The sequence below is a fragment of the Bos javanicus genome, chromosome 26 (genome assembly GCF_032452875.1).
Source record: "Bos javanicus breed banteng chromosome 26, ARS-OSU_banteng_1.0, whole genome shotgun sequence".
In the NCBI taxonomy this organism is placed as follows: domain Eukaryota; kingdom Metazoa; phylum Chordata; class Mammalia; order Artiodactyla; family Bovidae; genus Bos; species Bos javanicus.
This window is the reverse complement of record NC_083893.1, coordinates 32,958,955-32,980,292: the sequence shown is the minus strand read 5'-3', so window position 1 is coordinate 32,980,292 and position 21,338 is coordinate 32,958,955. Positions and strand designations below refer to the sequence as shown.

The following is a 21,338-nucleotide window of genomic DNA, read 5'->3' as shown; positions in this document are numbered from 1 at the left end:
TATCTTCCATTAATTATTTCAAAAGTATGAAGTCCAGCTCACGATAGGAATATATAGAAGAAAATACTCTAATAAGGCTGAGTTATCTTCTCAAGAGGTTAATTTATAAACTCCACTTTCAGAGTCTACAAAATCCTGAGAAAGTGCATTAAAAATATATGCAGACACATACTTTAGGTTGTAGTCTCTTAGCAGTACAAACAAATGTTTTCTGTGTTAAACCCACACACTTTCAAAGCCATGGATGTACACATTAAATTTAATTTAAGCCTTTCCAAGTTCATTTGTACTCTACGTTTCCAATCAATCAGCCCAGATGAAATCTTTCTGATATCAGTCTAGATTATTCCTTTCCAATAATTAGGATAAATTGGTGAGTGTGTTGGGGGTAGGGGATGAGGGGAATAAGATTGGAAAGTCTCAAATTCAGGATTTCCCTTTTGAGTTTCCTAATTCTCTGCAACTCACCTCCCCTAAATGACTTTTTCAGCAAAGACTTGGGTCCATTTTTTAAGTTGCTTCAATCCCTTTTCCAATCTTCCCCACACCATGGTGATTGTGCCCTATTAACTGGAACCCACAAAGCTAGATTCTAACCCAATAGTAGGTGAAAAAGGTAGCAGGAACATTTCCAGTTAGATACCAATCATTAAGGTCCAATAGCAAAAAAAACTAGTGCCTTCTAGATACAAACCATACCCAAGAATATGCCCCCAAAGAACTATTTTTAACAAAAGAGAAAGTGATAAACAGGTCTGTTATCAACAAAAGAACATTTCATCTCCCCACAATAAAAGAAGCAAACATCTCTGTAAGGTCACTTACAACGATGTGGGCTGGCGACGGAGAGCGAGCATCCTTGAGGGCTTGTCTGCTCTGGAGGGTTCCCGCCTGGACATCAAGCAGTGGCCATTTCATCTGAAGATACTGGAGATAGCAAACAAAATGAACATGGAAAATGATTTTAGAAAAGAAATGTGACACAGCTACCCCAAGAGTCTTAGGATACATGACACACAGATCAGAAACTGCAAAACTTAAAAATATGCAAATAAAGACACCAAAAAAAGCGAAAGCAAGCAAATCAGGGGAACAACGACAACAGAAGAGTCATGCAACACTGACAGGTTCTTCCTTGGAGTTCACGTTCACCAGGTACATGCGAGGAGCATCAATGTTATTAGCAATTAGTTTTGTCTTTGTATTCAAACTATATGGCCTTGGATAAAATGATATCATTGATACTACCTCATTTGGAGAAAACCAATGGGGAGAGGGGTGAGGGGAGAAAGGAGACCCCTCTTCTAAAGAAATAAAGCTAACGAAGTCTCAAGCCATGGATACCCTACTCAGTCGTTTAGTTGCATGCAACTCTTTGCAACCCCATGGACTGTGTAGCCTTCCAGGCTCTTCTGCCCATGGAATGGAATTTTCCAGGCAAGAATACTGGTGTGGGCTGCCATTTCCTACTCCAACGAATCTTCCCGACCCAGGGATCAAACCCGAGTCTCTTATGTCTCCTACATTGGTAGGCAGGTTCTTTACTACTAGCGTCACCTGCGAAGCAAACAGATGTGCCCAAGGAGACCATCAATTCCAAATCTGCTCTTTCAACAACCTTCATTTCTAAAATGCCATCATCCTTCACCTTCAAGAAAGCTGAGTATATATGTGTAGCTGTTCTTTACTAGAAGTTACTCGAGTCAGGTGAGCGAGCATGGAATTCCTCATCCAATTCCCAGCTTGTAAAACAAAAAGTATTTCTCCATTAAGAGATGCACAGACAGGGCACAATGCAATTTCTACATTCACAAAAGGTCAAAGAAATTCTTAAATAACACATGTCTTACCACATAGAGAAAAACAAAGGTATACCCAAATAGGCCCTTCTCTATCCTTCCCTGAGATAGAAAATGAACACATGACATTAGAGCAGGAGCACTGCTTCTGTCCAAAGTGACACCTCACCTTTCAGAGAACAACCACGTGATCCCGCTCCCCATCGTGCACATGGGGGAACCTGAAGCGAGGCAGCCTGTCTAGTCACAGAGATATTTAACACATATGTAAGCAACTTGCAGGCATCTGACTTTTGTTGATGATTTTACATCAGTTTCACTTCACAAACAAGCAAAACTTAAAGACACGAAGCTAAGGTTTTTAACAAGGACGTCCACACTAGCCTTTGTACCTCCAAAGGTCAATTGGTGAAGGCGCCATCTTGGTCTTTCCAGAGGCTAGTTTTATTACTAATTCTACAGAAACTTTTACTTGAGCAACACAGATTAAAGCTTGTCTCATGCACAGACTTCCTGCGAAGCATCATGTGTTTCCTCAGAGAGCCTAGGCTCACGTGAGGGGGCCAACTCACCACAGGTAAGTCAGGACAGAACGTGGCGAGGCTCTGACAGGGACTCGGGGAAGGTGGCCAGGGAATGCCAGGAGAGAAGGCGCATTTCTGAGGAAAGAGACTGGGGTGAGGAAGACTGAACAGAGGAGGTCTTGTCAACTCAGAACAACTCGGACAGGAAGAAAAACGGACAGCAAAGGGAAGTCCAGAAAGAAAGAAGGGTTTGCTCCACTCCCACGTGGGATGTTAGAGCCAAAACTATCCACAAGCTTTTCCATGGGTTCCTCAAATACATGACTGTTCCAGCAAATTAAAACCAAATTTGGTGATACCTAAAGCTGGAAGACCTAGCCCGGGAGCTACCTGCCAAACTGAATTGTCATTTACCCAGCGTAGATCTAGACGGAGTTGGAGCAACTTCTGCCACTTCAGGACTTTCACCTAGAAGCCGCCTGTGGTGAGGAAATTTGGTTACTGGTTCTGGTAACTCGCCACAAGACCTTCCGGTGTCTCATCTATAACTGAAGTTGTCAACTGTGCAGGGAGTGGGTGAGGGGCTGTCGCAAGCACCAAGGAACTTCTAGGATTCTGGGCCCCTAGACAGGAAATGTCAGCAGGCACACCCCGCCCAGTGACCCTTCTAATTAAACCATTTCCAAACATTTGTCCGGAAGCAACATCATCCCAAATTAAGAGCCACTGAAGTAAATGTTTCCATGGTCTCCCTCAGCCCTATAACCCGAGCCAGCGGGCTATGGGAGTCTCTTCTGCCTGGTCTCACCCTTACTTCTTCCCATTCTCACTTGCCACATAAATATATGGGCCTCATTGGTCAAAACCACTCAATAGAGTCATTTCCTTGAGGCCAACCAAAATGGACATCTGCCAACACTCACCTCTTCATCACATAAAAGCCTGTGAAGAAAAATGCCAAGCCAAGTCGCCACACACCTCCACCTCCCTCTGCCTCAGTTGAGAGGGCTGGATTCACAGATGAGTTTTTGGCCATCTGCAAAAACTGATCTGATTGTATCCAAATACCAGCTCCCCAGATTGAGGAAATTTAGGCTTTGTTGGAGGTGACAGGCCAGCCCTAAGGACCCCACCCAAGAATGATCATACCCATAATGCAATATTAATACGGAGACTTATAATTCTTACTTTACATAAAAGCTTCATTGTGTGCCACATCCAATCTCCGCAGGCTACCTGCACCACATATTTTTATGAGCCTACATTTCAGCGCTCCGAGCCTACAATACACATAATTTTCAATTATGTTAGGGCAGCCCAGGATCACTGCCTATATAACATTACTGGTTGGAGGAAATGAGACTCGGCCCTGCTGCCCAGAGAGAGCTAACCAGATCCAGATGGTGGGGAAGACAGCCCGGTCCTGCCGAGGCTAGCCACTCTGCAGTGACAGCCCCAACCTCTCGATCTCGCTGTAACTCGATCCCACAGAATGGCTGGGTCCCCACGAGGCTGTGCCCATCCCCTGGGCCTTGACTGGCACTCAGGCTGACCAGGTTCCTTTTGGGGAAACTAAGTATGAAGCCAGGAGTTTTTAAAGGAAGTTATTAACCTCCTGCAAAAGTGATGGGTTTCCCAGGTTCCTTCATCTTCTACAATTGGTCCTTATTAATAGGGAAAATAAATAAATAAAGGGAAGAAAAAGGAAATTAGGTACTATTATAGCCTCGAGGAAAATCTTTTCCTTCCTGGAGACATGAAGCAGCAGGAAATTCTATTCTGTTGGGTCCTAAAGGAAGAGCTGAAGGGGGAGTCATCTGGGACTGGCGGAAGGGCTGGATCACCACGCCACGTTTTCCCAACAGTTCAACTTCAGTTTTATATCCTTTTGGGGAAGGGAAAAAAAAGTTCCCACCATCCCACTATAAAAACAACACTGGGCTCCAGGCTCCCTTCCTTCTGGGCTGCTCAACGTGGAAATTATGAATTGCCTACAAAAACATTAGACTTTTCAACAAACTGCAATCAAACGGGGCTGTGGGAATTCCTGCATTGAAAACTGTTGAAATGGAGTCTACTCGACTTTCATTTTGTAAAAATAAATAAATAAGTAAATAGGGCCATCTTGGCTTAAGCATTTCATCCTTTGTTTAATAATAATGTTCTGGTCATGGCCCATTAGGGTTTCCCGCCTGCCCCCCGCCATCACATTTTATGACATATCTCAGGGAGCAAGCTTTGGACCTGTGGGCAAAGTCTTGAATATATATACACACCACCAATAGCCTGAAAGGAATCGAGGTGGTTTAAAGACTTGCTAAATTATCAGCAAAAAAGAAAAGAAAAAGGTACACAGCTCTAATTTCTCCTCGTCCACCCTCCCCAATAAAAAAGGGAAAGCAAAGGCAAATGGGGAAGGTCTCCAAGATCAAAAGCTACCTCCAGTATCTATGTTCCTGGTGATGAGTAGGTACTCAAGTGGGCCTGATAGGGTCTGCTTCCAAAAAGGCAACCCCATCCCCATGAGTCCCAATTCCATGACAAGGATGGCAAGGAGAGGCTACTTTCCTCACTCCCTTCCACTGATGGACGGGCACACAGAGATCACCCCTTATTTGTTCAAGGCAAGGTTGGCAAACTTCTTCTGTAAAGGAGTGTGTGTGTGTGTGTGCACGCACGCACTCAGTCATGTCCAGCTCTTTGCGACCCCCTGGACTGTAGCCTGCTAGGCTCTTCTGTCCATGGAATTGCCAGGCAAGAATACTGGAGTGGGTGGCCATTTCCTCCTCCAGGGGATCTTCCTGACCCAGGGATTGAACCTGGGTCTCTTGTGTCTCTGGCATTAGCAGGCGGATTCTTTACCACTGCACCACCTGGGAAGCCCTCTCCTATAAAGGGCGTGATGGTAAATATCTTAAACTTTGTAGCTAGACTCTGCTGTTGTAGAGGCACAAAAGCCACTACAGGCAATAATACATGTATGTGCTATGTCACGGCTGTGTTCCAACAAAGCTTTGTTTACAGATGCCGACATGTGTACGTACTGTGATTTTCCTGGGTCAGGAAATATTATTCTCCTTTTGATCTTTTTCAACCATTTAAAAATAATGAAAACTGTTCTCAGCTCACAGGCTGTACAAAAGCAGGTGGCAGGCAGGACAGCTTTCTCCCATGGGCTGCAGTTTGCCATCCCTAGCTTAGGGGCTGAGTGTGCAGATACCTGAATCATGTCAGACGGAACACATTCCTTCACTGGGTCTTAAAGGCAGACAGGCACACGCCACCACATAGAGAAAAGCACGTTCAGTGGCTCAAAAGCAACGTTGTGGATGAAGCGTCACTGGCAGACTCAAGTTGGAGGGGAAAAGCTTGGAAAAGCATCTGAGCTCTCTGGCTGTGACTCCCAGTCACAAGGTCCAACCACTAGACCACAGTCTCAACGGGAAGAACCATCCCTCTTCCAAAATGGAAGTCTGAAAAGGCCTGAGCAATTCTGACTGGAAAAGGTCCACGTGTCCAGATGTTCTCGCCCAGTTCCCAGGAGACCCTGGCGATGCATCACATGTCAGGAGTCACCACATAAGAACACGGGGCAGAAATCCCACAGGTCAGGGTGCCGTGCCCTGGCAGCTTTGGGATCAACTCTCAAGGTTCAGATGCTCCTCTCCTGCAGATCTTCCATGCATCACAACGCTGGAATTGAGCCCCCGCTGTGCCAACCCCTTCTGCCACCAAGAGACGGCATCAGTCCCTGGCTTGGGCAAAATGCAGGATTCAGCGTGGGAAAGGAGCACCGTGAACCTGGACAGATTGTTCAACGGAGATGAAGCCAGTCTCTTTTCGGAAAACAGTCCTTCCCAGAGAAGGACTATCATCCAGAAAAGGGCTTGATTTTTACATTTTGAAGTCCTTGCTCCCCTCTCCTGGCCTGATATGCATTCTTTACCTAAATACAAAAATCAACCACAACAAAACAGCCTCTTCAATCCAAGCCTTTTCTCAGTAGGGGTGCTTTTTCCTAGGAAAATCCATTTTACAAGAATTCAAATTAATTGGAAACCATCCTCATGGCAAATTTGGACTGCGAGGTCTTCCTCACTCACTCATGCCAGAAAGCTGTATATGTTGTGTTTCTTATAAAATGGAAAGTCAATACTCTGCCTAAACACCCCACGCTGAGAGCGCTGCCAGCCACAGCCTGTGACATGCAAGTTCACTCAACCCTCCTCCCCTGTAAGGCAACCTGCTCCCACCTACCCCCTGCAGGCTCATCAGGGACCAGGCCAACTCTATGACAAAACTTTGCTCTAGAAGGGAAAAAACAATGATTATGTTCTCATCAATGAACTTTACAAAATAAAGGCTGGTGGCTCAGATGGTAAAGAGTCTGCCTGCAATGCAGGAGACCAGGGTTCAGTCCCTGGGTCAGGAAGATCCCCCGGAGAAGGAAATGGCAACCCACTCCAGTATTCTTGCCTGGAGAATTCCATGGACAGAGGAGCCTGGCAGGCTACAGTCCATGGGGTTGCAAAGAGTTGGACACGATTGAACAACTAACACAACACACCAGAAGCCACTTGCCCTAAGAGGGAAACAGGAAAACAGTGAGACCATAGAAAGTCAAATATTAATGCTGATGGCACAGACACACTTCTCCAGGAGCTCGTATTGTGAGGATCACCCCTAACACACATCCACAAAATTAGGTCTGTTAAGGAACAGGCTCGGCTGTCACTCCCTAAACCTATTTCATTTCTCAAAACTGGAAGATGGAAAATCCAGCCATCTTCTCTCAATAAGCAATTTTGCCCTGGGGATCATGAAACCCCAATTTATCCAGCATGGTTAACATATATGAATCTGTGATTAATTTCATACTCTAGCCCACCCTCATACTGGTACCAACAGGTTTCCAAAAGTCAACAGTGATTATATATACCTAACAGTGGGAACGATGTGAGACTATTTCAGAAGGCTTCAAATCCTGCAGGATCCTTGAGAGCCACTATTATAAAATTGGTCTACTTAATAACGCAGATGCAGAGGGTATAGGAGATTAGGCTGTTTTGTCCTAGTTCGTTAAAACAAAGTCTAAGAATTTCTAATTTTGAAAACCCACAGAGAACCTAAGATAGAGGTTCTATTTAAAGAGGCATTATTTGCCTATGAAGCGTAACAGCACAGAAGAAAATTCAGGAACACTTGATTTCTACTGGTTGGGAATTAACATAAGTGAGTATATACTATAGTTAGCTAGGAAAAGAAAACCAAAGATCTCAGAAGGCTGGGTGTATTCTGAATTTGGAAAAGGAAAAAAGCTAAAAAAAAGTTCAATAAGAAGATTGACTTTCTTTTTTTCTCCCCCTACCTTTCTCAATGACATGGACATAAAGGAACTTTGAAATGTTTCCCTTAAAGTCACAACCCCATTTCTCAACATAAAAACAATATGGGGGAAAGGGCCAGGGGGCGGGGAAGAAAAGAGTGATCAAGGCATTTGGGCAAAACAATTTAATAGCTCCAGCTCTATGGGCTGGTTGTTATATTTTCTTTATTTGAAGTATAGCTGATTCACAAGGGTGCGTTAGTTTCTGGTATACAGCAAAGGGATTCAGTTATATATGTGTGTGTGTGTGTGTGTGTGTGTGTATTCTTTTTGAGTTATATATGTGTGTGTGTGTATATATATATACTTTCTCAGATTCTTTCCCATTATAGTTTATTGTTAAGATATTGAATATAGTTCCCTGTGCTATATAGTAAATCCTTACTGCTTATCTATTTTATATATAGTGGTGTATATTTGCACATCCCAAACTCCTAATTCATCCCTTTCCCCCCTTCCCTGTTGGTAACTATAAATTTGTTTTCTATGTCTATGAGTCTATTTCTGTCTCATAAATAGGTTCATTTGTATCATTTTTCTAGATTTCATAAAAAAGTGATATCATATGATATCTGTCTTTCTCTGACTCACTTCACTTAGTATGATAATCCCTAGGCAGATAAGATTCTTTAAATAAAATCCTTACTGTTAAACGCTCTGCTCCTAATCATAATAACTAAAGGGTCCATATTAATAGCATCACTTGACATTCAGAGAGTATTCAGAGTTCATAACCATACTCGTAACAATCCTTTGAAATAAATTACCAGGAAGTTACAACCAACATTTGACAAGGCACAAGGGCCAGCAGAGCAGCCCCGGCCTGCCCAAGGTGCCTAGGTCAACTGGTAGCCTTGCAACGCACAGGGTTCCAGGTCACCAAGATGTTTCAACCACATCCCGACCTATCTTTCAACTCCCCTCTACCTTCCTTGGGTTTCTTATCACCTGTGAGGCATCCTCACCTGAACTCTAACCAGGGATCAGCATCCCAAAGGGTACAGCTAAGGGAACATCTCAAGGTGTCCCCAAAGGGATAAACAAACCTCTGCCATTTACCATCTTTCTTCTCCCCCATAGGTCGCTGGGCAAACATTCAACTATATTCCTCCAAGGGCACCAAAAAATTATTTCCACAAGAGTTCCTGAGGCCACAGATGGTAATGGAGAAACAAAGCTAAACAAGCAAATAAATAACAAAGAAACAAAATCCAATAACCAAAACTTGGGATTGCCTGCTTTGAACCTCTCCAACTATTCAGCTTAGGACCCTAAGATATTTTTGCACTTAGCAACAGTGATTTTGCAGAGAGGTTATGGGCTAGCGGCTCATGGAAGTACAAGTAGCTCATGGAAGCACAAGGCTGTCACCAGGACCTTCTTCTCAAACCCAGATGGGCCCCCGGGGCAGGGGCGAGGCCTCCCTTCCACTTTCCAGAAAAAGTCAATCTGAAAAATATGACTGTGTGCTCCTAGGAGTCACACATTGGGATAAAGAGTCTGGAAACCTACTTTCCAGACCCAGCTCTGCCGCTAGTTGGGCCATCATTCCAATTTCACTTCTTCACTGGGCAACCTCTTCCCCACTCTGGGCCTAAGTCTACAGCAGGAAATTGAGGAACATGACCCCCAAAATCCCTTCTGTGGATTCCTACAGCATTCACAAAGCACATGCTCAGTGTACAATGTGGACTACATATTCTAAGGCCTAGAAAAGCTGTCTAAGATCCAGCCAATGAAACAAGAAGCTAATGAGCAGCACAAGGATGAACACAAGAAAGGTAAGTATGAACATCATGAAAAAAGATTTAGTTCTTGATGGTGACATGATCCCTGGTTCATATACCATGCTGGTTTGTTTAGAAACTTTTCTCCTGACCCACTCCAGACCTGCTTAATCAAACCATCTGGGGGAGACCCAGGAGTCTGTATTTTCATTTTCCCAGCTTGCCAAGTGACTCTGGTCATCAGTCATTAGCATAAATTACCAGTTCTGTACAGTGTCGATAAAGCGCTCGTAAGTGTATGCAGATTCCACCTTCCCTTCCAAAGACTCTTGTAAACATCTAAAGTGATTGTCACTACATCTTTTTTAAGCGGTCAAAGCAGATAATCTCCAAATCCGTTTTAAAAGAAAGTGAGGTAGAGAGAAATTAAGTGACTTCATCATGCACGTACTAGGGATTCTGAACCAGAATGTAATGTTTGGGTATTTTCAGGCCAGAACTCAAAATGAGACTTGAGTAGAACGGGCAATGGGTGACCCAGGGGAGGGCACAGTGGGGAAAAGGGGTACAGCCCCCACTTCTACACAGAGACCAGCAGGAAACCAGCCTCAGAGAGACAGGGCATCACTCTTAGGACCAAAAGTCCCCACCAAGACCGTCTATGTTACAATCTCCAACCAGCTTCAAGACTGAGTTCCCCACAAAAAGAGCTATGAGTTCCAAGAAATGTCAGCCCTGCTATAAGCACTCAAGTCTCTGAGCCGTGGGTCAGAGGACACGAAGCCACTGGAAAAACATGAGAGGAGAAGCCCTGGTCCTCAGACTCCGGGTTGCCTGGACTTCAGCATCAAGACAGGCAGCTCATTCCCCACAGCCTCCAGATGGTGGCTGACAAACGACAAAGGCTCACGTGTCCATGGAGGGACCTCACACTGAGAGAAAAACTAGAGACAACATACCTTTAGACAGAGAAACATTTACAGTCTTTCTCAATTGCAAGCCACCACATTTTTATTACTGTTTCTTATAAAAAGGCCAAGTAGTCCTGTTGACTGGAATGTCCTAGTTACCGCCTGCTCCCTTACAAGCACGAGGTGGATGCAGGCAAGGACCGGGAAAATAAGTCGGAAGTCCCATACTTGGACCCAGAGCAGATGAGGGTCCAAGCATGGGCATCAAGAGAACTCAGAATATGGAGCACGTTGAGCTAAAAGGCCGCCCCAAGCCTCAGCTGATGGATGGATAAGTAAAATGTGGTATATCCATACAGTGGAATATTACTTGGCAACAAACAGGAATAAATACTGACTCATGCTACAGCATGGATGACCCTTGAAAACATGCTAACTTAAAGAAGGCAGACAATGTCACATATGGTATGATTCCTTCTATATGAACTATCTACAACAGGCAAATCCATAGGGACAGAGAGTAAGTTAGTGACTGTCGGGCAGTACAGGTACACAGGACAAGGGGGTGACTGCTAGTGGGTACAGAGTTTCTTTTTGGGGCGATGAGAATGTTCTGGAAATAAACAGTGATGACATTGGCACAGTCTTGTGAGTATACTAAAACCCACTCAACTGTATACTTTAAATGAGTAAATTTTACGGTATATGAATTAGATCTCAATTTTTCTAATTACAAAAAAAAACAAAAAAAAAAGTACCAAGTCACTTGACAGTTTTCACGTTCATTTCAGAGACCAGCGGGGCAGGAGAGAACAGACACATTTACACACACTCCACCCATAATGCCTAAGAATGAACTGAAAAACAGGTGAACCTATTCTTTAAAAAAACAAAAATCGTATCTTCCAAAGTTCTGTGGGACTCACAATTTCCAAATGTGATTTTGGTTGGTGTCAAACCCTGGAGGAGGGACTGTTACAATGGCAGGTGAACAAGACTCCATGAGCGCTGTATCACCCTGAGTTAGACACCCTGGACTAGAACAGCCTGGGAGAGAAGAACAGTACTGTGTGCTCTTTCAAGGCTTGTGGCTAAAATCAAACAGAGGAGAGCAGTTGAGTCAACAGAACCACAGGGAGTTCAGAGACCTGAATCCTGCCGTCCATCCTCCGCTAGCCCCGATGAGGCAGGTCACTGAAGCTCTACACCCAGTTTCTTCATCTAAAAAAATGGATGTGGAATTGCGGCCTAAAATCACCTGACAGACTTCCTCATCGGCTTTCTTCCTCATCAGCTTTCAGAACTCAAAGGGTAAATGGTGTAAACCAAGTAAAAGAGTTAACATAAAATTCAAGAGAGTTCAGATTCGTTATTTTTCCCCCTACCTGCACCAGGGATTTAAAAGTCATTAGTTACAGGTCTACCATGGAAACTGGTAAGAGACAGAGCCATCAGATCACCCTTGAGAGGTAGGAAGCCAGAGAGTAACAGGGTCTTGGTGACCTGGAAGGGTTATTTTAAATGCATGCATGATCAGATCACAGCAGATATTAAAATGAAGAACGCTGAAAAATTCCTTCCTTTCTCCCTGGCTGAGAGCTCTCAAGACTTGGGTTTTTCTGATTAGGGCCTTCTCCCTATAATTCCACATTTCTTGACGATAAGAACATTGAAAGTCCTGGCAACCAATTAAGGTGCTTTAGTCAAGTTCACGTAGGAACCAAATGCAAGACAGACCTCCGCTCCCATCTTCAAACTCCAACTGAAACCCTGAAGCAGCCTGCGTTTCCTTTTTATTTTTTTTCCCCCTCTTGTCACATTTGAAAGAGGTCGGTGGCTCCAGCAAGGTCTCCCTGTCCAAATTTTTATTGTCCGATTCTAGCTGTGACAAGCATGTGGAGAGGCTTCGTAACGCGACACTCAGGAAGCCGAAAGGTCAAGCAAGGGCGCTGGTTCGTTTTGCCGGGGGAGGAACGAACCCCCAAGCCAGGGGGCGAGATTTAGTGAGGCTGACCTTCTGGAGGCCCCCCGACCCCCCTGCACACAAGTCTTGCTGCCTCAGCCAGACGCGGCCTGCCACTCAAGTATCATCTTGCTGTAACAAATTACTCCTAACCCAGGATTACGGCTCTTTCCAGATCCCTCCTAGAGAGCAAGGAAATAAACATTCTCTCCCAGGACTCAGCCCCAGTTGTTTCTCCTGTTGGTAATCCCCGTCTCTATTTGCTGCTCCTACAAGCCAGCGTCTGGGAGGTCTGCGAGACCATTCCGGCCCACTCTCCTTTCAGACACCGGCTGAATGTCTCAATTGTCCATTAGGCGCGGCGAAAGATGAAGGCGGGCTTTCTGTCCGGAGAAGCCTCACACAATAGTTCCCTTTGCCCACACACTTCTCGTCCGCCGGCGGACTCCACTGGCCGGAGCCCAGTCACTCAGGGAAGTCCACACCCCACATTCCTCACAGGGACGAGTGAGGACAGGTCGCCATCAAGCCACTCGGCTCAGCTCCGCAGCATCGCGGAGAAGGACGTGGGGCTGCTCCCGCCCCTGGGGACAGCATACCACTGGGGGGGTGGGTAGGTTCAATATGGGGGGTGGGGGAAGAAAGATCTAGAAGGAAGAGGCAGGAGAGTAGGCTTCAGGCAGGAGAAACTGTCTCCGATCCCAGCCCATGGCTTCCTCTAATAAACCACCAGGAGGTATTTTGAGGGCAACCACCTCATTCAGGGAAGGAAATACAGTTGTCCGCTTCCAGAGGCTCCTGTGGGACACCAGAACAGTCCAGCCACTCGGGACACGGCGGGCTGTTGCGTGTTTTTAATTGTATACAAAGACCAGAACATGCCAAGAGGCTGAGCGAGCAGAACAATGGATGTTATCATCAAAGTGGGTGATTGGAAGAGACAGGATCTCGGGGTTGTTTGACAGGGACGTTCTCGCTGGAGAGACACAAGGACTGAAGCACTCTGAGCTGGGAGAGAAACTTTCCAGAATAACCCAAAGGCACTGAAGGGACAGACATACCTCCATGAAAACTTTAGACAGCAACAGAGAAAGATAAGCACCACATGATACCATTTCTATGTGGAATATTAAAAAAAAAAATGACACAAATGTACTTATCCACCAAACAGAAACAGACTTTGAAAACTAACTTAATGGTTACCAAAGGAGAAAGGCAGGAGGAGAGATCAATCAGGAGTTTGGGATTAACATATACACACTGCTGTATATAAAAACAGAGCATCAAGGACCCACTGTATATAGCACAGGGAACTCTACTCGGTATTCCGTAATAACCTACATGGGAAAAGAATCTGAAAAAGAATGGATATGTAAACCTGTAGCCCAATCACTCTGCCATACACCTGAAATTAACACAACACTGTAAATCAGTGATAGGATAAAAACTAAATTTTAAAAAGAATCCAGACAACAAAACAAATTCTTGTTCCCAAAAAAAAAAAAAAAAAAGGAACACAAGGCAAAGAAACGGAGTCAGACGACACAAGGCTCTATGAGTCGAGCGCCACCTTCACCTTCCCATGTGTACGCCCAAGCCGACCACCTCCCCTTGCCCAACAGGGCCACTGTGCGTCTCTAAACCAACTTGTTCTTTGCTTTTGTGGTTTTAGGCTTTAAAAGAACTTGGCTGGGGAAGGAACAGTAACGATCTAAGCTAACCACTTAGCTCATTAGTATGTCATCTGGACAGGCAAAATCAATTCCAACAGCATCAAGTTTGGTTATTCCCTCCCCCAAAGGTCTGCACTATTAATAGCAAGAAAGTTTCCCAGGCTTCAGTTTATTTGTAATCCCAACCAGCCCTGACCACAGAACCTGGCCATCTCCACTTTGAGAGCTCCCAGAAATCTGGGAGGAGAAACTTCAGGTCTCAGTCTTTGACAGCAGCGCAAAGATGTGGGAGGCAGCTGAACTTAAGAGATTTCAGGTCAAAGAGGGCTTCATCTCCGAAAAAGGGCCGGGTAGTCAAGGCAAGGTACTAAGTACTGTCTCTCTACCCATCTGACAGCATCTGTGTGCTCTCTTCTAGCTTGAGCTGACCCTAGGGATAGAGGTCACCCCTCCTTCTCCCCATTGTGGAGTCAGCTGACAGAAGCTTCTAGAAGAAGCAGTTTGGTTCAAAACAAACCTAAAACCTCACTAACTCAGACCAACAGAGAGCTGGAATGCCTGGTTTCAAATCCAGGATCTGGAGCTTAGTACTTTTAGGATCTTGGACAAATGGCTTCACCTCTCTCAGCTTCCCGACCCCCGCCTGCAAAGTGAGGACAATGACACGGGAACAGCAAGACGCCTCCCTCTTAGGCTGGGTATGAGTGGTCATGCACCCCTGTAAACTACACCTTCCTGATGTGCGTGATAGGAGGCCAGTGGGGTTTGAGTTCATGGAGAGAGCAATCTCACTGCAGGGAGTAAAAGAGACGCGTGAGTTTTATGCAATGAATGCAGGGAGTCAACAGAGGCTGGTCGCGTTGGGAGCCTGACAAACAGACCAGCTGATAATGACACGCCATTGCTGTCCACACGCAAACGGAAAGTAAGAAACTGTTCATTCGAGTATTTAAAATATATCGCTCTTCCTGCCTTTATGTATCCTGGCAAAGGGCTTTGCCTTGAGAATTCCACTGCGCTGTCTCAATTACCCGACACCCAAATGAGGGGAAGCCAAGCTCACGAGACCCCGCGGAGTGTCTCCTCAGGTACAGGTGACGTCCAGTCATCCGCCTGAAAGGCCTACGGGAGTCCACCCAACTCGCTCTGCAGACACCGGGGTCACTAAGTGAATCACACGATGCCACCACTGAAGAGGAAAACATGACTCCAGCAAATTCTCTTGAGTGGCAGTCCACACCATGGCTTTAATGTCAAAGGACCCCAGGAGCCTTGTTCTTGCCTCCACTAAGTCTCCTTGCTCCCCTTCCTCTGGACCATTGAGCCCCCACTGGGTTCATCGAATCTACTACTGTGAGGACTTAGAGCTGCAAATCAGGGGTCGTGGGGGCTGCGTGCTCTCAGACTAAGTTTCTAGATCACATCCAGAAGCAGCTCAGACCTGGGTTCAAACCCCAGCTCTGTGACTCCGTTCAACTCACCAGAGTATGCATAGAGTGCCCAATATGGGCCAAGTGCTGACACTCAAAGAAAATTTGAGTTCTTTAAAAAAAAGATGCCATAGCAAACCATCTAAGTAGGGTGAGCTTGGGCAAATCATTTCACCACTCTGAGCATTAGTTTTCTCATCTGTAAAATGGGAATATACACAAAAGCCATCTCCCAAGTTCCCAGGAGGATCAAATGCTTGGCACAGTGCCTGGCATGCTTAGTAAATGCTATAATATCATTAGCAAGCAATAATATTGCTATTAACATGATCAGTATCAACAGAATAAAACTCCTGGAGCCATTGCACAATTTCAAACCATCCAAAAAAGTAAATCCTCAGATACTATCTTAAACTTAAAGGGAAATGAACACTTAGCTCAAAGTAAAGCAAACTAACCGAAAACACCCCTAGTTAACCAGCCTCACCTCTCCAGATTATTCCCACACCCATCCTTCAATTCATTCACTCCCAGCCTTCTGGTCAAGTGGAATTTTCCTGTTACCGCGTTTGGTCTTCTGCATGTCTGGTCTCCAACTGGGTATACCAAAGCTCAGCTGCAGGCCTGGTGTTCTAAGCCACTGCATCTCTTCCCTCTAACTGACCCTCAGACTTAAAGAGAGTTCTTAAATGTCTGCAACCTCAGCAGAATTCTGATTCTTCCCTTTCATGCTCTGCAAACAGCAGACACATAAGGCACAAGCTGGCCCACAGAACAGGGGGCTGCCATGCACTAGGGTCAGACCCAGCAGCTGCTGCTCCAGGGCTACTAAGAAACCACACGAAATCATCACCCAAAAGAGGTTTTACAATGTGGGTATGAAAGAAAAATGACTAAGGCAAAAAACAAATCTCGAAAAAAACCCAAAAAACCTACCGCTTTTCTCCCAGGCCATGTCTTGATTTTTTTTTTTTTCTCCTCTATCTTTCTTTGGAGATGTCAATAAGATTTACAACCTTATCCATTAAAAATATTGCCTAAAGAAGGGGTACACCGTGGGGAAAGGGAAATCTGAAGACCTCCCTGGTGCCTCTGGCTCACCACAGTTGGGCAGAAAAACAAGAACCAGCCACGGGCACCCTGGTTCAGTCCAAAGACCAGAGTGGATTTCCTCCTGAGCTGACCATGTACTTTGAGAACGGTCAGAGCAAAAGTCCAGGCTGTAAACGAGCCGAGTGAGATACGAAGATGTCCAGAACAAACACATGAGGAATTAAGTTTTAGATGCAGTTTATAAACAGTGGGAAGTGGAACCAATTCTGGTGCAAGAATCCCAGTAGTAATAAGTGTTCAGTTGTGTCCAACTCTCTGTAGTCCCATGGACTGTAGCCTGCCAGGCTCCTTTGTCCATGGGATTATCCAGAAAGAATACGAGTGGGTTGCCATTTCCTACTCAAGGGGATCTTCCCACCGAGGGATTGAACCCACGTCTTTTGCATCTATTGCGTTGGGAGGCGGATTCTTAACAATAGTGCCACCCGTGAAGCCCACGGGAATCCCAGACCACCACTCAGACCCTCAGAGACTTTGTGCAAGACACCTAACCCCTCTGAGCTCCAGTTTTCTCGTCTATAAAATGGGAGGTACAACAGCTCTTTTGATCAGAGATGCTGTCAAATCAGGACTTCATGTGGTGGCACCCAGGAGATGAGTAAGTGCCTGAGAAACAAATGCCAGCTCCATGACCATGATTGTTACTATGAAGTTGACGTTCGTCACATTTGGGGATTTTGGTGATACTTCAGGAATGCCTTTTTCACTCTTATCATCCAACACTACAGTTCGTCATCAGAAATTCACTCTCCAAGAGGTAGAAATAAACAGGGAAGATGTGATAGGAAAACTGAAAAGAAAGCAGTAAGTCAGGAGAAATCATCTCCCGTTTGTGTTCTTACTACAGGAAATGCCCTCCGTCAAGTCCTTTACCCAGTTTTTCAGATAAGTTTTCAGGAAACTGAGCTGGGAGAGCCCAGGCAACCAGCCCAAGGTCACAGGATTTGGAAGTGAGGGTCAGGAGCGCAGGAAACACGTGTGTGTCTCTCTATGCCCCTGTGCCAAGCGCGCACGGTCTCTTTAAGCCTCATTTAACATTCGACAAATATTTATTGATGCTGGAGCCGGGCATTACGCTGAGTGCCAGAGACAGAAGAGAAACATCCACAGGGCCTGAGAGTCAAGTGACCTAGGTGTAAAATCCTAGGTCTTACCCAACCTGCTGTGTGAAGGTGAGTAGAGATTTCAGCTCTCCTGTTCCCCAGTTACCGCAAAATAATTTCCCTCATCCACCTCCCTCATGGGGTAAATGTCAAGATTCCCCTAAACCAGGATCTAGCTGCCTGGCAGTTTCTAGCCGAGCTTCCATATTCCATCAAGACTGGTTCCCTGGGATGAGTGCATGGATGCTCAACAGGGAGGGGATGTATGCATACTTATAGCTGATTCACTGTTGTACAGCAGAAACCAACCCAACCTTGTAAAGCAATTATCCTCTAATTAAAAATAAATTTTAAAATAAAATAAAAAGATTAGCTCCCTTCCTTCTTTCCCCATAGTCCCCTCCTGTCTCCCCAGACAAGCCCTGGTTAATATATACTATAAAATAAAGATAATAGTAAGGTATCTGAAAAGCACTTAGACTGTAAATATCATATCAAATGTTATAAAAGCAATATTGTTATTAGAGGAATGGACCAGCCTGGCATCCATTGGCCTCACTGCCACTGGGAGCTTGCTATTCGCAGAGTTGCGGCAAAGCACCTTCCCATCAGGTGAAGCCAAGCCTGTCCTCCAGCCCTCCTCCAGAAGGGAGAGGGAGGAGGGAGAGGGCAAAAGGGAGCTGAGGTGTACAGGATGCTTGCATTTCCAGGCAGGAAAGAGAAGCACAAAGCACTAGTACCAGACTGGATCCACACGCAGCGAGGGGGAGGAAAAGTAGGGGGTGTCTGCATGCTTCTTTTCAGCTGGCTCGCCATCTGCCTGGCAGCCACTCCATCTATCTCCCCAGCCCTGTATCAATCAAAAGAGCCGTCCAGGCCCCTACAGTAGGCCAGGCACATTCTGGGTGACCGGGACCCTCGGGTGACTTAGTATGGTGGCATGGCTGCCCTCCAAACTCATTATCTTCAGACCCCAAAGAATCATTAGTTACAAGAACACAATACACATACTAACTTCTAAAAAGCTCAACCCGAGGGCCACAGCACTTCCCAGTATTTTAAGAGGCATCCGTCCACTCACTACCTATTACTGCTGCTTCCAGAGAAGGGCAAAGGTGACATATCCGCCTGTCGCTGGCTCAAAGGTCACAACAAAGACGCCAACAGAGTGCTTCTGGGTTGTTAAGTCTTTAACATAACGTCAACCTGCCTCGCCCGACGCCAGCCACACTGAGACCATCAAATACGGCAGGGGTTTACTTTTCCTTAAGGGGCAGGTGTCAAGCCCGGCTGAAATCCACATTAAAAAAAAAAAAATGTTGGCTGCCCATGTGATCACGTGCATCCCTGAAAAATCAATATAGCCAAAACACTCATCTATTTACCACTTTGAAAAAGCAAAAGCAACCACCTTTAGTAATGCTTTTGCTCTAAGTAGTGGGATTATGGACCATTCTTTCTGGTTGCTTTATATTTTCTAACACATCATTTTACTCCTAAAGAAAAATGTTAAAGAAAACCTGTTTTCCAGTAAACTAGCAGATAGCTACAACTTACGCAGGACATAAAAGGTCAAAGGGGCCACCATGTCCGGTGACATTTGAACTGGTTATGTTCGCTGGGGTCAAGTCACTGTATCGCTTCCCCATAAGGAAGCGATAAAACGGGCCCCTAAAACCACCAGGGAGCCCGTCCGATAATCCGGAGACACGGTCTGGCATAGCTTCCCCTGGAGCTTCCTGAGGACTTCTTCACAGGGAGAACCCCATTTTGGGTTTCACGTGCTCTGTCCCACTGGCCCCAGAAACCCACTCTCACTCCCGTGTCACGTCTGGACACGGCTCAGACTGCCACCAGCACACCCACAATAACTGTACTCTGCTTCCTGGTTCTCATGGCTGCCTCCCAAGGTCACGTCCTGCTCACCTCTCTCCAGCTCCTAGCACTGCAGCTGGCGAGTGTGAGGCGCTCAGCAAGTGAAAGAAACAAGACACTTGGCTGTCCACCCCAGCAAGGCTTTCACAAAGGACTCGGGGTAAAGCCTGCAGGGCTGGCTGAGTGCTTTGCACCCATTCTCAATACCGACTCATCGAGGACCTCATCCCAGCCTAAAGGACATTTTCAACGCCTAACGCACATTTTCAACGCCTAAAGCACAGATAGAATGCAGCAGAGAACAGCAGGGCCACATACCCAGAGAGGGAATTTAATCTCCTCCCACATCTTCAGGGAGGCTAATCTTTATTGAGCACCTGCCACATGCCAGACACTGGTCAAACGCTTGCCATAGGTCATGGAATCTTCACCATCGTGATGTAAATGTACTTGTTTCCTCGGCAGTGATGGGAGATGAACTGGGGGACACGAATCCAATTTCTCAAGGCCTCTAAGAGACACCAGCAGTTCCTCCATCACCCAGCACTGGACCTGCTCCATAATTACGTGTTGATGGCCCCGATGCCACCTGACTCAGCTCCCTCCAGCCCTCTTCAATATGCCACGCAAAAGCCTGGTTTGCAAAGAAGATGTATTTTTAACGTGTAAAGGTTTCCACTGAACCTCTCTGAACCTCAGCTGTAAAATGAACATACACTGCGCTTGTAAAGCTGCTATGAGAAGTAAATGAGACACAATTAATAGACCCCAGCAAGGAATTTAATACAAATTTGTTTCCTCTGTCTTTTTTCTGAGAAATAAGGGGATCAGGAAAGCTATGTCTGGCTCCTCCAATAATCAGATTCTTCCTTAGGAGATCCTGTAGGGTGCATGCCCTCCAAGAAGGAGGGCATTGGGTGAAAGTGAGAAAAGTCCCCAGTGGCCACAAACGGTGGCCAGCCTTCCCCTTGACTCCAACGCAAAGGGCCACATCCCGGAGAGCCCTTCTCAGCCAGGCTGCGATCAAGAGGGGCCCATTTAAAGGTGTCTCCGCTACGACAGAACAGCCGGCGAAAGAAATGGTGTGGGCAGCTGCAAAGCACACCTGAGGAGGGACCAGGAAGAGAGATGCTTAGTTCTCCATTGCTGGGCAATCCCTTTGTTTCCTCAGGGGTAGAAAGGGATAATGTCCACTTCTCCCCACTACCTCAGGCCCTTCATGCCTGGTTCACAGAGGAAATCACTCAGAAACCTCTCAGGCCTGCCCTACATATTACTATTGCATGGGACTCGAATCCCTCATGGTTTAAGAAAGTCTTATAAACCACATCCATGGGGTCTACAAGAAACAGTTCAGGTATAGAAAACACAGGTCAAGTTTTGGCTTCACTGCAAACTAGGATTTGAGTATATTCCTGGCCGTCCCATGTTAACAGCAGACCAAGAGGAGAAGGTAATATGCCGGGGAGCTGCTGGTACAAGAATCCGCAGCTCTTCTCGCCGGGGGCTCTTTGCAAACTGGAGATAAGCCTCAAGAAGTGGTCAGTCCTCTGGGTTTCTGAGCCTCGGGGCAGAGACGCACCATCGAGTTTACAGAACACCAGGCAGCAGAGGCTGCCGGGGGCTCACACCATGCTCCTGTGTCAGAAGATGTCAGGATAACTTGCAAAGGTTTTTATTGGGGGCGGGCAGCAATCATTCTGCTGATAAGTAGAAGGAAAACCAAATCTTTCATTTCAAAAAGGACTGGCCCAAAGATCTTCCTTCCTCCTTCAGCAGTCCCATCTTCCCCACCAATCAGGCAGCTGATAAATTCAACTGAAGAAGGGAAAAG

The 21,338-nt window shown here is 45.9% G+C and overlaps 1 protein-coding gene across 32 annotated transcripts in view; it reads right to left on the bottom strand.

Annotated features, from left to right (window-relative positions):
- Positions 1–21,338, bottom strand: part of TCF7L2 (transcription factor 7 like 2) — a 201,800-nt gene that overhangs the window by 121,968 nt on the left and 58,494 nt on the right. For 18 of the 32 annotated variants that reach the window (XM_061403497.1, XM_061403500.1, XM_061403503.1 and 15 more), the window contains one exon: positions 826–927. In XM_061403497.1, the coding sequence (XP_061259481.1) occupies positions 826–927 (102 nt within the window). Of the gene's footprint in view, positions 1–825; positions 928–2,371; positions 2,459–21,338 lie in introns of all 32 variants that reach the window. The other 14 variants (XM_061403492.1, XM_061403498.1, XM_061403489.1 and 11 more) reach the window with 1 other exon arrangement.